Source organism: Crinia signifera, chromosome 3 (genome assembly GCF_055691185.1).
Source record: "Crinia signifera chromosome 3, ASM5569118v1, whole genome shotgun sequence".
Lineage (NCBI taxonomy): Eukaryota > Metazoa > Chordata > Amphibia > Anura > Myobatrachidae > Crinia > Crinia signifera.
The window spans coordinates 126,658,399-126,674,469 of record NC_139219.1 but is presented as its reverse complement, the minus strand read 5'-3'; the positions used below and the strand labels follow the sequence as shown (position 1 = coordinate 126,674,469).

Here is a 16,071-nt window from a genome sequence, read left to right as displayed (position 1 = left end):
GCAGGCAAGCCAATATTGAATATTATTGTATACAATAGTCAAAATCCCAATTAAATATTGAAAAAAATATCAATTAAATGTAGTAGAGATTGTATGGCTCTGTGGAGTTCAAAGGAAATAGCATAGTCAACATTGTACAAAGCCAAAAAATCTCACTTGTTTTTGTACAGTACCTATTCTTTTCTTACTGCTAGCAAAATAAAATATGCTATCTATCTATATACATTATATTATATCGATCTATCCATTGTCGCAATGTTATTGGTTTGGGCATTCAGAGCCTATATTCGCAATGGAGTTGGTATCACTGGCTCCAAACCATTGCAATACAAAAAGCCATTTAGCTCATTGCTGATCACCCCTTTGTTTTGTGATTGCTCAGAAACCCTTAAAAAGGAATCCAGCCTTAGCTGACCAGCCTGAGATCTATCAAACATTCTGAAGTAGCCTATTAGCTCCTAGTTAACAAGTATTTACTACAATGATATGTAAAATCTGATTGTATGAGCAACTTATCCAGTTTTTATTTTAGGTTTCATATATTATGCCACACAAATCTTTACAATAAATCACTACTACCTGCATTACATCAGGTCTGTAGGGAAAATTAATAGCCGATTCATGCATTTCCCTTAGCATGCCTAGAAGTTTTTTAATCATAGATTTTATGTCCACCTCAATCAAAAGGGCCAGACAGTCACATAAAAACATGCCCTATATACTGTAAAGGTGTGTAAACACTGGGCGATATAATGGACCATTTCACTAATTTTGGCTCTTTTGAGCAATATTATTCAATGTGATTTTCTCTGACATATGATGCACACTCCCGTGGGTTGTAAACAACCCACCCCCTCGTCTGTATATGATGATGTTGGTTAGGCCTGGCTTAGTACATCTCCGCCTATGTTAGAAACTCCTTGTGCTAGAAAATACCCAGTCGTCATGAAGACTAAAATTTTACCTGGAATGCCTCATTTTTTGTTGTGACTGTTAGAGGATTAACATGAACACCCGTTTCATTGAACTGTGATACTGTATGCATCATTAAGTTGAGTCTGAGGTGTGTTATTATTCTTGGGGAACCAACTGCTTTGGTCCAATACATAAAATTTTTGGTATTCATAAGCAGATGGCAGATTTTAAACCCTGCATGATTGTAGGCAAGATGATGATAATGAAGTGCATAGAATGTTTAGTAGAATTCTATTACAGGTTGAGTATCCTGTATCCGAATATCCGTTATCCGAATTATTCCGAAAACCATACATTCCAGAAAGTGAAAATTGTATTTATTTTTTGCTAAAAACTCACTGGGGACATTTGTAACAGCACTACTGAGGACATATGTATCTGGCACTATATATGTACAAGAAAATGATTGCTTGGCATTCAAATTCAATATCTGAGATAGTACAAAATGTTTCATGTTTTGAAACCTTGTTTTTTGAACAAATAAAATATATTTGTGTGCATTTCATGTGTTTGATGTGTTTATACAGCATAAACGTAAGATACCATATATACTCGAGTATAAGCCTACTTTTTTCAGAACATTTTTTATGCTGAAAAAGCCCCCCCTCGGCTTATACTCGAGTGAGGGTCCCACTTGTAAAATTAGGTGCCTCGGCTTATATTCGGGTCGACTTATACTCGAGTATATACGGTACTTAATCCGTTATCCAAAAATTCTCTTGGTCCCCGAGCATTTTGGATACGGGATACTCAGCCTGTATTTACAGGTTTACATTTTAAGCTACGGTTTTCAACTGCAGTAGTTTGTGTAACCAGTTTTGCAAGAATGCAGCTTGTGGTGTCAGCAGGTTTCTTTGAATTTTCTGCAGTTATGTTTGTGTATGATCACAAATAACACTGACTGTTATGTGCTGCAAGTAACATGGTGTGACAGTAGAACAGTGCTTACTACGTTAGGAGGTACATCTGGTCGAATTTGAGTTTATTATTTTTAATGTACAGGAACATGCTGTATCTTTTTTTCATGGTTACATCTATTCTCATAGTGTTTACAGTGTGTATATATACTAGTTCAATCCACATGTCCAACGAGTGAAGTCCAGCAAATGGGTTTCAGCACATTTTATCCTACTCCCCAAAATGACTCACCATTTTATTTCTTTGTCGTGAGAAGTCCGGCTGTGAAAAACTTAAAAACAGAGAATTCACTAGTCGTTTCAGTCTGTAATGAGTTCAATTCATGCTGATGGGGAAGGTCAAGAGCAGCGACAGTTTGCAGTTGAATCTTGTTCTGTGTCTCAAAGCTGGCAGAAAAACAATTTGCTCAGTCGTAACATTCTTTTGAACTGTGTTTTTTTTTTTTTTGTTTGTTTTTAAATATAGTAAAGCTAATTTTCTGCATATTTTTTCTATATCCATCTATTTATTTTTATTTTTCCACCTTTCTGCAATGGCAAATACAGCATATCAAATAGCCGAGGAATGTGCTACAAATAATTGTGCTGAATCCCTAAGGCTTACAAAAATAATTTTCATTCATATTGCACTCGTGTCGAAAGGTCACTCCAGACTGTTCAAAAGGCTCAGAATGATTGTGTTATCAACACGAGACTAATCTAGCCAAAACAGACCAATGCTGGAGATCTTGATAACACTCTCATTCCACAGAACAGGTGCATGGAGGCTTTAGAACCAAAAATAAAAATGTATTTAACAATAATGCAGCAGGGATTAGACAAGCTGTTTAAATCCTTTAAATCTACATTATTCACATTCAACAGAAGCCTGGCCGAGTTTTAGACCTTGTTCAATACAGATTAAGATTTGCAATCACAGTGTAAATGCAATAGATCCTTTTTATATGATCTGGTTTTATTTCTGCCGCTGAGTCTGTCATAGTGCTGCATCAAGTAGGGCTGCATGCAACAATTTTTTTAATAAATTTTTTATGAGTTTATCTGAAGGTGTTTTCACTTTGCATTACCTCTAGAGTCACCCCATGTTCTATTTATCATTTTACTATTTGAGAGATCTTCAAAAATCTTAAAGAAATATGCAATACATTTTCTGTAAAAATGTCCAGAAAATGACCTCCTATGCCAACAATAAAACATGTTAAAATGTTGATTTGTCTCCTAAATATCATGTAGTCCTATATATCGGAAAACAACAACTTTGAAATCTGCATATAATAAACAATACTCTACATGTTGCCATATATATATTAAAGGGGCATAAATACATTGAGATATTGGGCCGTATTCAATGCAGCTGGCGAGGGGGTTAAACAGCGTTGATTGCCGAAAACAAGCGACCTTGCTCACCTTATTCAATGTTCCAGGGGAACCCTCACTGTCAGATGAGGGCGGGGCTCTCGGCTAATGCAGGGAGCCCGCTGCATTTAGCTGCGAGCCTCGATGTTTTGCCGTCCGCACTCGCCGTTTTCACGTCACTGCAAAAACCCAGTGGCCTGGATTATATCTATTTTGTAATCTGTAGACCAGAATGTACTTCACTTGCTGTAACATAAAAGCATGAATTTATAGGCAACGCTTCCATAAGGTTCTCCTATATTAGGGGATAATTTACAAAGATGGGATTTCTATTGAAGATGGGTTGTTACTATGGGCAACTAATCATACTATATATTATCTTCTAGAAGTTGATCAGTAAATAAGAACATGCTGACTGGTTGTCCATAGCAATATCCCATGTGCAATAGAACCCTATCTTAGTAAATAAAACCCCCATTGTGTTTGTACAGTGTTACCTTGAATTTCAACTACAACATTTTTGTTAATAGCAATTCTTGTGCTATAAAGAATGTGTCAAAGGCATTTAATAATTTGTGAAGCAGGGGGTTATAGTATTAAGAATTTGCTTGAGTGTAAGCCAAGGAGCATAATACAGGCATTCTAGAAAAAGAAAACACTGAATGCTCTTGCTTTGCCATCTACTGAAACAGAAATCCTGTCTGCTCCTGACTATTGACTTGGTACATAAAGAGTTCATTTGATTTGTGGGTCAGCTGCGAATAACGAGAACTTGCCCAACATTGGTCTGTGACTCAGCTTTGTGAGTGTGACTAGGAATTGAAAAGTACATCTGTGTTCACCTCAGCTTGATTGATTCTGATCAGTGTTGATTTACGCGATGGCTTTTCAGCAATCAGACAGTTCCTGTCTAAGCCACGTAGGGAATAACCATGCTGTGATTTTTTTTTTTTTTTTCTCATCTATTGCTGTCCTTTGAATATTTACTGGAGCGTAGCCAATATGAAGATAGGACATTTATATATGCCTGATCAACAGTGTTTGGTTTCTGTATGTTTTGTGTATATATCAATTTAAAAAGTGTGTGTGTGTGTGTGTGTATGGACAGACAGACATGCAGTTTTTCAGAAACTCATGAACACTGGATAGATAGATATAGATTGTGTATGTATAGATGGTGTGTGCCTGTATGTATGTGTACATTAACTTGAACTGAAATTTCTTCACTTCTCTTGGAAGTCCCTGCTCCTTTGTACCTGCAATAACTAAAGGTGGCAATACACAGGTTTGACTTATCTGATGCTCAAGTTGGACCTGTTTTCTTATGAACTACCCCAGCAGCTCCCTGGGAGGGTTCCTTCCGACTTGTCGCTTGATGTGCCATTTTTTTTACATGAGCTAAAGAACTCCTAGGGCACTGCAGGGGGAGTTCACGGGAAATTTAATGAGATACTTAGCCCTTGCAATATGCAGCTGATGGTCCGATTGTGATTGATCTTGTGTGTGCTCTAGTATCCAATCCGATGCGCACAGGAAAACACATTGGAGCAGATCCGATTTCTGCTGATTTCAACCAATATATCAGCCCTATATGTCGGAATCAGGGGAAATCTGCTGTTACACTGAACAAACACCTAGAGAATGTGTATATTGTGTTTAGCTTTGTTTAATTAGACCAAATTCCTTCAAAATAAACACACTAATGGGGTATTCAATCTAGGATCACGGCTGTCTATCCGTGCCAACAGCCATTATCCTGGCCCGTTTGCAGTCAGCCCGACCGCTGAACCACAGGTGGGATTCAATGTCCCACCTGCCAATCGGTGCAAAGGGAGTGTGGCCACAAACTGCCGTGGATTGGCGATCTGCGGCTATTATTGGCAGAACGAGCCCGAGAGCTTCTAAAGTCAGGCCCATTCTGCCGTGATCCCACATCAATGCTGTCACTAAAGACAGCATTGAATATAGGGAGCTGCCACTATTTCCCCTGTCGGAAATAGTGGCGGCACATTAAATACCCCCCTAAATATTTTGATCAAATTCATATCTGAATAAACGGTTTTGTGGCTTCTCCTTAAGTACTTGGTAGATTCCTATGAATAATTGGCCTTAATAACAAACATCATCTCCAAAGCTTTCTTAAATGTCACTTATGATGCCTTTGCATCAGAGGCCCAAGTATATCAAATTTAATGGATAGATCAGGGCTGGGCAACACCGGCCCTCCAGATGTTGATGAACTACACATCCCAGGATGCTTTGCATTCATTTTGCTATGTGGCCATGCTGAAACTGATGCAAGGCATGCTGGGATGTGTAGTTCATCAACCTCTGGAGGGCCGGTGTAGCCCAGCCCTGGGATAGATTGTAATTTTTTTTATTTATCTGTCCTATTACACATTGAATGAGCCATAAGGCTGTCTGGTGTGTCTGTTGAAAGGGTTTGCTAGCATGACTAAAAGGCCCCCAAACACTATTCCGAGTTATCGGTTGCAACATCTGTATCACGTATGATGTATCCTCTGCAATGCCAGTAATTGCTGCAGGATACAATAAATCCTTGTGGTAGCCTTGACTATCTCTTGATCCAATGCGCATGGGACTATGCATCGGACCATTATCGGAAGTAAGTCATGTAAGATTAGGCACTTCTCACACAATTTATGTACCCGATAGGTCAAAATAGCCTGAAAAACTGTCAAGGTACATGTGGATGGGATTTGTGTCCAATTGATAAAATTAGATTTACTACACTAATAGCCTCCTTAGTGTCTGTTATACAATATATACTGTATATTTATAAATCTTTTACTTTGTAGCGGGTTGGAAAAATGTTATTAAACATTTAAACCTTTTTTTTTATGTAAAACAGATTTTTATACTTTTATTATTTTTTTTTTTTTTTTGTGGCATGGTTGATTACAAAAAATTTGAACCATTATAGTAAACCCTAATAAACCCTTTTCAGTGTTTTTTTATATTAATAATGTTTGGCTTTTATTTATTTGAAATCTTTCAATAAAATCAATTATTTACAGTTGATTATTTCTTACATCTGAATATATATAGATAAACTTAACATATTAATACATAAAGTACATTCAAATATGAAATAGAAAATATCTAAAAGTTAACGGTAAGTATTAGTCCTACCGATAACTTTTTATGATAAATCTGAATAGTAATACAAAATAAACATGCAAAAGCATTTAAACATGAATTGCAACTTTTTGATGACCACTTCAAGGTCTAACTAAAGAGATATGAAGTACAAATGCATGATTTTGACAGGTCGTGCCATGGATTGCATGCACATCAAGAGGTATATTGGTCCAATGCATGGTCCTGTGGTTCAAGAGGTCAATCCTCGGATCATATGTGCAGCACGTCTGATCTATTGACTTTGCTTGTGGTCCTAAGCAGATCATATGTGCTATTAAAGCACACTCAATTTGTTTGATCGCTCTTAAGACCTGCATACTGTCAGGTCGCTCTAGTGTATGGCCAGCTATACTCAGCAGTTGGTGAAATGTGTTAATTACCAATGTTCTATTTCAGAGCTTCCCAAACTCCACCATTATAGTTCAGGATTTAAGGGTATCCATAATTGAGCACTGGAGCTTTAATTGGTATCTCAGTTAATGTGATATAACCATCTGTTCTCTAGCATAGATCTCTTATGGTGGAATTTGGGAAACTTCTAATTGTTAATATTGTAGAACCAGATTTGACTTCATTGAGGCTAGGGAAATTAACATTTACTAGATAAAAAATGAACATGAATAGTTTGATACCTTTTTTTTTCCATTCCAGTTGCTTTTAGACAGGTAAAAATATATCCTATTTAGGCTCTTACTTGGTTGGCTTACAAGAGCACATTTTAAAAGGGCATTTAGAAGTATTATCTTCAGAATAAAGCTCAATCACCTTGCCCTTGTCTGAGGGACATTAGAGATTCACTGTGTTAATGTCTGCAATATCCCTGCGTGTAATTAAAAACCATAGTTATATAATATTGACGACTATTCTTGGGCACCGAATCAGCAAGGACTATTGTGTGCATCAAGGACAGCTTTTAATGGCAGGTATGTGTCTCGCACTGTTTCTTTTGCAAGTAACGTATAATCACTAATTGACATTTGGAGCCAATTTTTGTGTACTTATGGCAAAGCTTTCGCTAAACATATTTTTATATACTACAACATGGTCAGGTCACCTCACAGCGATGCGATGGTATACGATTTTTTATTGTACAACCACCCTGATGTGTCCTTACAATGTTAAATGCCCCCCCCCCTCCCATTGTCAACGCCACCCCCAGGATCATCGCCAACCCAAAGCGTGGCGAACGCAGCTGTACACGTCCTCCGACCTTTTCGTACCCTCACTATCCACGTCGGCATGGAGTTGATTTTTAGATAGTGTGGCGAGCCACCGAGCCCAAAGCGCGGCAAGCGGACGCGTATTACTTTACTTGTATTGCGCGTCCCCTTGCAGGGCTCGCCACACTATCTAAAATCAACTCTACGCCAACGTGGATATTGGGGGTATGAAAAGGTTGGAGGACGCGTACCGCCGCCCCTCGCGTTCTTGCTGCGCTCGCCACACTTTGGATTGGCGTTGATCCTGGGGGTGGTGTTGACAATGGGGGGCATTTAACATTGTAAGGACCCATCAGGGTGGTTGTACAAAAAAAAATCGTATACCTTTGCATTGTATGCCATGCGATACAAGATTTTATTGTACAATATCGCATTGCATCCCATTGTATACCATATTTAGTCTTATGGTATACGATGCGATGGGCGCCGTGCTAGGAAACAAGTACCAGCGACTTTTCCCCTGCCCGGCACCGACGGAAGGGGGAGGACGGCTTTGCATAGCGCAGATCTATGCAAAGCCGTCCTCAACGCCGCTCATCTGCTGGTATTCCTGATGCAATGTCAGTAATAATGATGTGCTCCATATCTCCCAAGATGTTAAAAAACAAAACAAAATCAGGATGAAATAAACCATGCTAAATTCAGCCAAACCTCACATTCCTGTAACGTCACATCCACTTTCACAACAGCCATGTTTCTTTCGTGGTCCAAGAATCTGGATAATTATGTTAAAATCAGGGCTGAGTTGAGGGTATTTAAGTGGTAGTATGGATCCACATGCACTCTTAATTTTCTGCCTAGCACTCCCCAGTTTTTAGTACTCCATTTTTAATTATTTTGACTAAATAAATAAAATAATGAAGGCACACTTATCGCCATTCATCCTCCGTTTCTCTGCACTGGGATGTGCACTTCGTATGATGATCCCTCATGAAGGGCTATTAGGAGTTGGGTGTTGCAAAACACTAGTTGAAGTGTATAATGGACTCCTTTTTTATTTTAACTTCTTAAAATATACAAAACTCTTTTTTGTTATCAATGTGCAATTAAATTCAATAGGCTTAACCCTTTGAGTTCCAAGTGATTTTGTCAGAAATTGGTGTAAAAATTGGCAAGCAAACATTTTTATTCATCATATTGACCTGTAATGTTTATCTTATGTAGTACATATAATCCTTTTTACACAACATTTTTATTTGAATTTATGTAACAAGTGCGAGCAACGTTGGCATTTTTAGCAGATATTTTACGCATCTCTCACAGATGGCACTAAAAGGGGAATGTTTGTGTGTGTATATATTTTTATTTATTTATTAACTGTTTCTTACATAGCGCACACATATTCCGTAGCGCTGTACAGAGTATAATTGAACATTCACATCAGTCCCTGCCCCAGTGGTGCTTACAATCTATATTCCCTACCACATGTGTACACACACAGACATTCTAGGGTTAATTTTTTTTTGTTGGGAGCCAATTAGCCTACCAGTATACTTTTAGACTGTGGGAGGAAACCGGAGTACCCGGGGGAAACCCACTCATGTATGGGGAGAATATACAAACAGTTAGAGCCATGGTGGGAACCCATGACCTCAGTGCTATGAGGCAGTAATGCTAACCATTACACCAGCCATACGAAATATATATTTATATATTTCATATTTTATTCATAAGTTTAGCGATCTCGTTCTCTAACTATATGACACAGTGTGTACCCAGATTTTTACACGTAACTATGACCGTAATAGGACATGGCAGATGGACAGATATTGAGTGGGGATATGGGCTATAATCTGTGCTGTGTGTTCACAGGCTTGAATGTTTTTTTTTTTCAGGGTAGGCATAGAATGAGTTTAGGGTTTTCATTGCTGTAATATTACTGGTAGTGTGGCTTTCTTTCATTATGTTGTGGCTTGTCTGTTGCTAGATTACTTAAATCTACTGTACTTTCTGCATTTGTTTTGATGTATGATAAGCATCATGAGTCCTGTTGGAAAAAGAATGCTGTTTAAATGAAAATTATTAATAGACGAGTCATTTAGGGACTTTCCTAGAGAAACACACACACACACACCTTTTTAATATAAAAAAAAAATAAAGGCATGGGCATGGACGAATGAAAAACTTCCTGTAGTTAAGTGCTAACATGGGAATGCAGAAGTCCCAAAAATAGAATAAACCACTTAAGGTGGTTTTGTTGAATGTAATAGAACATTTTGCCATTTTTTGTTACGGTTCCCTAATCACATCGCCCCCTTCATAAGCCTTGTTTGGCCCTTCTGCATCCATTCATACTTCAAATAAGCTAGTTTATAATTCACTGCATTATAACCTAAATTGCTGGCAAAACTACTAGCCACATCTGTTAATCATTATTTTAGTAACTGAATATTAATCTAGAACAGTGGTTCCCAACCTTTTTTCTCTCCCGTACCCCTTGATTAGGCTTTTCATTTCTAAGTACCCCTCCTCTCAATTTGAAATATCCACAGTACTTATGTGTGGAAGTGAGCGGTAGCCGTGGACTAGTATATGGTCAGGAATCGGGTCCCTCTTTGTCTGGACGCTGGCTGTGTATTGTCTCCAGAGTTCCCGCTAACGCCTGTAGAATTAATGCTTCTTCCACCCATGTCAGTACAGGGCAGATGTTCACAGGTAGCTCTCAGTGGATTGCTGGTTGTGCAAAACACAAGGAGACTCTGATGATGCTGCAGATGGAACCGGATGTGACGCAACGTGGTTCGTCTCCATGTCAATGGTAGACTTATTTTGCCATAGGGAAACTTTCTTCTTCTGCCATTACCAGTGTTATTTTCAAGTACCCCCAACTGGTCTGCAGAGTACCCCCAGGGGTACTAGTACCCCAGGTTGGGAACCACTGATCTAGAACATAAAACCCACTCATTTGATGTTTAGGCATTTGGAATCAGTATCAGTATCAGAAATATTTCCTTTCACTTTGGTTCAAGTGCATGTTTGCATAACAGACTAAAAAGTCAATATAAAGTTCCTGTACAATTTTTTTTTTTCTAATTTGCTCAGTAAAAGTATACTCCATGAACTAGGCATATCCTATATGGTTTAATTCCCACTGTGTCTGTCTTTATTAAATTAAAGACATTTTATGTTCTGTAAAGATAACCATCGCATTAAGATTCCGTTATATTGTCTATTTTGTTTTGTTTATTATTATTAACCTCAGTCAAGTGTACCCAATATTGAAAGTCCGCCATATTGGCTGGGTATACATAGTTCAAGTTTGCATTCAGCCTGAAGGCCCATACACACTAGTTGATTTTGAGCTGAAAGCGGCTCACTTTTTGTGCTACTTTCAGCTAAAAATCACCTAGCTTGTTTGGCCGGGCAGTGAGTGCTGATGTGCGCTCTCGCATCATTGCCATCCGTCATTCTGTTTTACAGAAAGGGTGAACGGCTTCTCATAGTCTTCTACTATAGAAAGTCATTCATCCCCATGAAAATCGATCAGTGTGTATGCACTGAATGATTTTTCACCCAACAATTTGTACTTTGTCGCCGGTCTTACACACCAGGCAAAAACACCCAGTGTATGCACCTTAAGGAACATTATTGTTTCCGTTGATAATTCAGCAGTGTCTGGGTTGACATTATACGGTCAACATATTTAAAAGGTCAAAGTGCACTAGGTCAACATTGACAAGGTGGACAGATGACCAGATCTACAGGTCTTTTTCACAATTTCTATTAACAAACTTCATACTTTAATGTACTTAATGCTAGTCAACATGGATCATAAAGTGTGCCAAGCGAAGCAGAGTGAGACGCCATACCCAAAGCATGGTAAGCAAGTGAGCCATGCCAGCATACGCGTTCGACTAATTGAGGATCCATGTCGACAAAAAAAAAATCTGTGAAAACCCTATGTTGACCCTTTTGCTTGTGTCAATCGTTTTGTCAATGTCAAACGAGTGCATGTTGACCTTTTTCAATGTTGACCTAAAGAATGTTGATCTTTCAATCCATACTCAGAATTGTTGGGTTTGACAATTTTATTTTGGGGGGCCGCCGGCCTGATTTGCCATTTTAGCCACTGATTTAATAAATCCGCAATCTGCATATAAACTCATAAATACTTTCCTTTTTATTTCTTTACATCAAGGAACTGCGAAAAACATTGTTCATGTTTGTTTCCCCAGAAATGTCTTTCCTTTTTTTCTTTTTTTTTGTACATTTTTATAAACGGATCAATTGATTGTGAAAATTTTTTAAACAACATAAGAAAACAAAAAACCTGTGGGATTAGTCATATATGCAGAACCCTATTGAAGTTTTAAATGAAACTGCATTTTAATGGTTGTACTGTCTCCATCGTCAAATAGTGTCTATCCCCAGACACAATGTAAAATACATGGTTTATGTATGCAAGAAGTCAAAGATGGGTATGGATGTTCTATTCATTCCATGTGATCTTAAGACAGTAACCCCTGCTTGTTCTGTATGTGCTTTGTTTATTTTCGATCATCGATTTTGCAGTATTTTTGTTTTTAAATTGAGTAGTTTTTATTACATTTTTAAGAAAATACAAGACCTTAAGCAGCAAGACGGCACACATGGTACATAAGTGGTATAATGGGTGAAGATAGCACACAATAAGTATACGAAAATATAATATAGTAGGTACCAACTATGAATGTTTTTGTATGAATTTGACAGTATTTTAAACTTTTTTTTTTTTGTAAATCTCTTTTTAGTTCAATTTTGTTGGGCGTATTCTGGGACCTCGTGGACTAACTGCTAAACAGTTGGAAGCAGAGACTGGGTGCAAGATCATGGTCCGAGGCAAAGGCTCAATGAGAGATAAAAAAAAGGTATGTGTACAATGTGTGGTTCGCTCCTTAAGTCTTCGGTTTACCACATGATTCTGAACTTTGGTGAATTTTTTGCTAACAGCAACAAAAAAACATATGAACTTGCATATACAGATGTGTCCTCATACATCTTTCCCCAAATCGCCATGCAGTGGAAGATGCCTGGCATGAGTCTTCATCCAGGTTCCATGTAAATCGGGCATCTTTTTCTGCCAAAAATATGCGTCTTAGTCCCAAAACAATCCAACTAGGATGCAAAATGAGACTGTGCTGATCTAATTGAATTTAAAAAACCTATAGAGATTGTAAGCTTGCAAAAGGGCCCTCTTACCTCCAAGTATGTCTGTTGTCTACAATTGTAAAGCACAATGGAATCTGCTGCGTTATATAAAAAACTAGATAAATTAAATAAATTGTACAGATATAGCCACATTCATTGTTTTTCCACCAATTACCACGTTCAACATACGTTTCGAAAGGCGATCACCAGTTGCCATACTCTTGTGCCTAATTCACACGCATGGCTAATTAGGCATCAGAGCATTGTGATTCCACGCTGCCTTGCAGGCACTAGTAGCCATATTGTAGCAACGATGAGTGCAGCTATATCTGTATATTGTGTGATCAGTATAAAGAGCAGAACAGGACTTCATAAAAGCTGCAGCTGATACATTGTAACACTTCATATACATTCAGAGACTCCATTGCACACAGATATAAAAGTCATATATCCTATTAATCAGTGCAGTCTCATTGTGCATCTATTAACATTGTGTTGTGACTAGAGGCCCACACACACACTGGGTGATTTTGAGCTGAAAGCAGCTCAGTTTTGTCTTTTCAGCTCAAAAGCCACCCAGTGTGTACGGCACAGCGATGAGTGCTGATATGCGCTCTCGCATCATCGCTGATGGCTGTCGCTTATCTACTGGTATTACCAGCAGATAAGGGGTGGACAGCTTTCCATAGCCGCCCGGGAAAATTGCTCGTAATGACAAAAATCGCTCAATGTGTATGCATTGAACGGTTTTCAGCCCAACACTTTGCCCCATCATTGTCCATACATACTGGGCAAAATCACCCAGTGTGTATGGACTTCAAGAAACATTTTTGGCAAAGAAAGAATCAAAAAGACAACCAAAGCTAGAAGATTCTCTAGCGACATGACTGCATTAAAGATGAATGAGGTGCTCGCTCGGCACACTATTTTTTTTCTCTCTATGGGTGTCGTGGACATCCATAGAGGGACAAAGTGCCGGCATTGTGGCGGTCCGTATTTCGACCGTCTGTATTCCGACTGCCGGGATTTGGACCGCATTCTGAATGAGGACTTATCCTACAATGGGGCCTGCACAGATTGCAATTTTTTTGCCATTCTCTAAGCCAGTGGTTCCCAACCCTAGTCCTCAAGTACCCCCAACAATGCAAGTTTTCCAGGTCATCCAGCAGGTGCACAGATTATTCAGGCACATTTTAAAAGATCTACAGGTGGAGCTAATTATTTCACTGATTCTGTGTGGAGACCTGCAAAATGTGCACTGTTGGGGGTACTTGAGGACCAGGGTTGGGAACCACTGCTCTAAGCGATCAAACTAAATCACTTAGAAAAGGACCCTACACCACTGTGTGTCTAGGGGCAATAGCGATATGCGGCCCCGAGCATCACTATCACCGGTAGCATAACAATGACCATAAATCTAGTAATCGCCAGTGTGCTCTCACCGGAGAACACTGGTGCTGACAGCTCGCTCAGCGCACACTGCTGACGTCTGTGTGTGATGAGCTATGTGTGTAGGCCCCATAAGACTCCTAATTTGTGCAATTACAATTTCTAAACTTTAACATTTTGATCAAATTTTTTTTGTAACTTAGTCTTGTTAATTGTAAGGTCCTATTTTTTTTTTCACCCCCAATAAAACATTGGGTGTTTTTATAAAAAAAAAAAAAAGGGAAAGGGGTTGTCTTTAATATTTACCAATGTTATCAGTTTGCATGATTTTAAAAATTATAAAGGTACTTGTTTCCTAGCACGGCGATTGTTTCGATCGCATCGCATGCGATTTGGTCGCATGCGATGCGACCTACCCGATTTTTTGATTGAATGAAATGTAAATCGGGTCCCTGGGACCCGATTTTACATTGGATTCAATGCAAAATATTCCCAACCCCCCCAAATTTAACGGCGTAAACCCCACCCCACGATAGACGCCAACCCGAAGCGTGGCGAGCCCGCGAGGGGCGGCGGTGCGCGTCCTCCGACCTTTTCATTCCCCTACTATCCACGTCGGCGTGGAGTTGAGAATAGAATAGTGTGGCGAGCGCAGCGAGGCGAGCGGACGCGTATACCTGTGAAGTTATACGCGTCCCCTCGCGGGGCACGCTGCGCTCGCCACGCTTCGGGCTCGGTGGCTCGCTGCGCTCGCCACACTATTCTATTCTCAACTCCACGCCGACGTGGATAGTAGGGGAATGAAAAGGTCGGAGGACGCGCACCGCCGCCCCTCGCGGGCTCGCTGCGCTCGCCACGCTTCGGGTTGGCGTCTATCGTGGGGTGACGACGGGGACATCTATAATGTGAAATGGGTCATATTGGCCCATTTCACATTTTTCACATTTTCTCACGATTTCAATGTTAAAAAATATTTTAACATTGAAGCCTATGGAAAAATCGGGGGCATCGCGTCGGGACCAATGTTAATGGTCCCGACCGACGCGATGCCCCCGATATTGTGTCTTAGCCGGCAAAATGGACCTGATTTCAAAGGAAATCGGGTCCATCGTGTACCTTAACTTAAAGGTACACGATCCACAAGATTGTGGCCGTGCTAGGAAACAAGTACCATTATAAAACCCACACAGTTCAGTAAAACCTTTGTTTTCGGAATCGGCAGCCCATTTTTCAAGCAAAATCAGGGCTGATTTGGGGGATTTAGCCATGCTTGCTGGAGGCATACAATTCCTGATAACTGGGATGTATAGATTGCCCCCAGTGAGCCAATTACCTCATGGGTAATTGGATATCCCCTAAAAGTGCATACACGTGGGGCAATCTGTCTAGATCACTTAGAAAGTATGCACACATTGCCCCGTGTGTACACGGTATAGCGATAGACCAGACATCCCTTTGCCCCAATCAGATCTTTAGCACATGCAGTCAAGCGCTAGGTAGATCTCCTGAATGTGCATAAAGTATACTGATTTTGCACAGGTCGCCCATATACACACTACTATGTATGTATTTGAGATCTAGTGATCGGGAAGCTCAAGATGAATTGCCTAGCCTACATCACTCAGCATGTAGGCTAGGCAGAAATCACCTCCTTTGTGTGGGCCTTAAGTCTTGCGAAACTAGTTCAGTCAAAACATAAAAGCGTTAACATACAGTCAACCTATTCTATGATTGTCTTTCAATTACATGGAATGCAGCTAAGCCTGTCCATACAGACTAAGCATTCAGTGAGAAAACAAAGTGCAGCAACAAAGCAGGTATATGCGCTTGAGAGGGAAATAATATGGGCAGAGTGAAACTTTAAAGGCCATACACACTGGGTGACTTTGAGCTGAAAGTCGCTCAAAACACCCAGTTTGAGCGGC

At 39.6% G+C, this 16,071-nt stretch overlaps 1 protein-coding gene across 14 annotated transcripts in view; it reads left to right on the top strand.

The window, feature by feature from the left end:
- The window catches only part of QKI (QKI, KH domain containing RNA binding), a 169,534-nt gene that overhangs the window by 61,590 nt on the left and 91,873 nt on the right, over positions 1–16,071 (top strand). For all 14 annotated transcript variants that reach the window (XR_014471659.1, XR_014471658.1, XM_083176494.1 and 11 more), the window contains exon 3: positions 12,361–12,477. Coding sequence is in view for 12 of the 14 variants with exons in the window: in XM_083176494.1 (XP_083032620.1) it covers positions 12,361–12,477 (117 nt within the window). In the remaining 2 variants the exon portion in view is untranslated. The remainder of the gene's footprint in view (positions 1–12,360; positions 12,478–16,071) is intronic.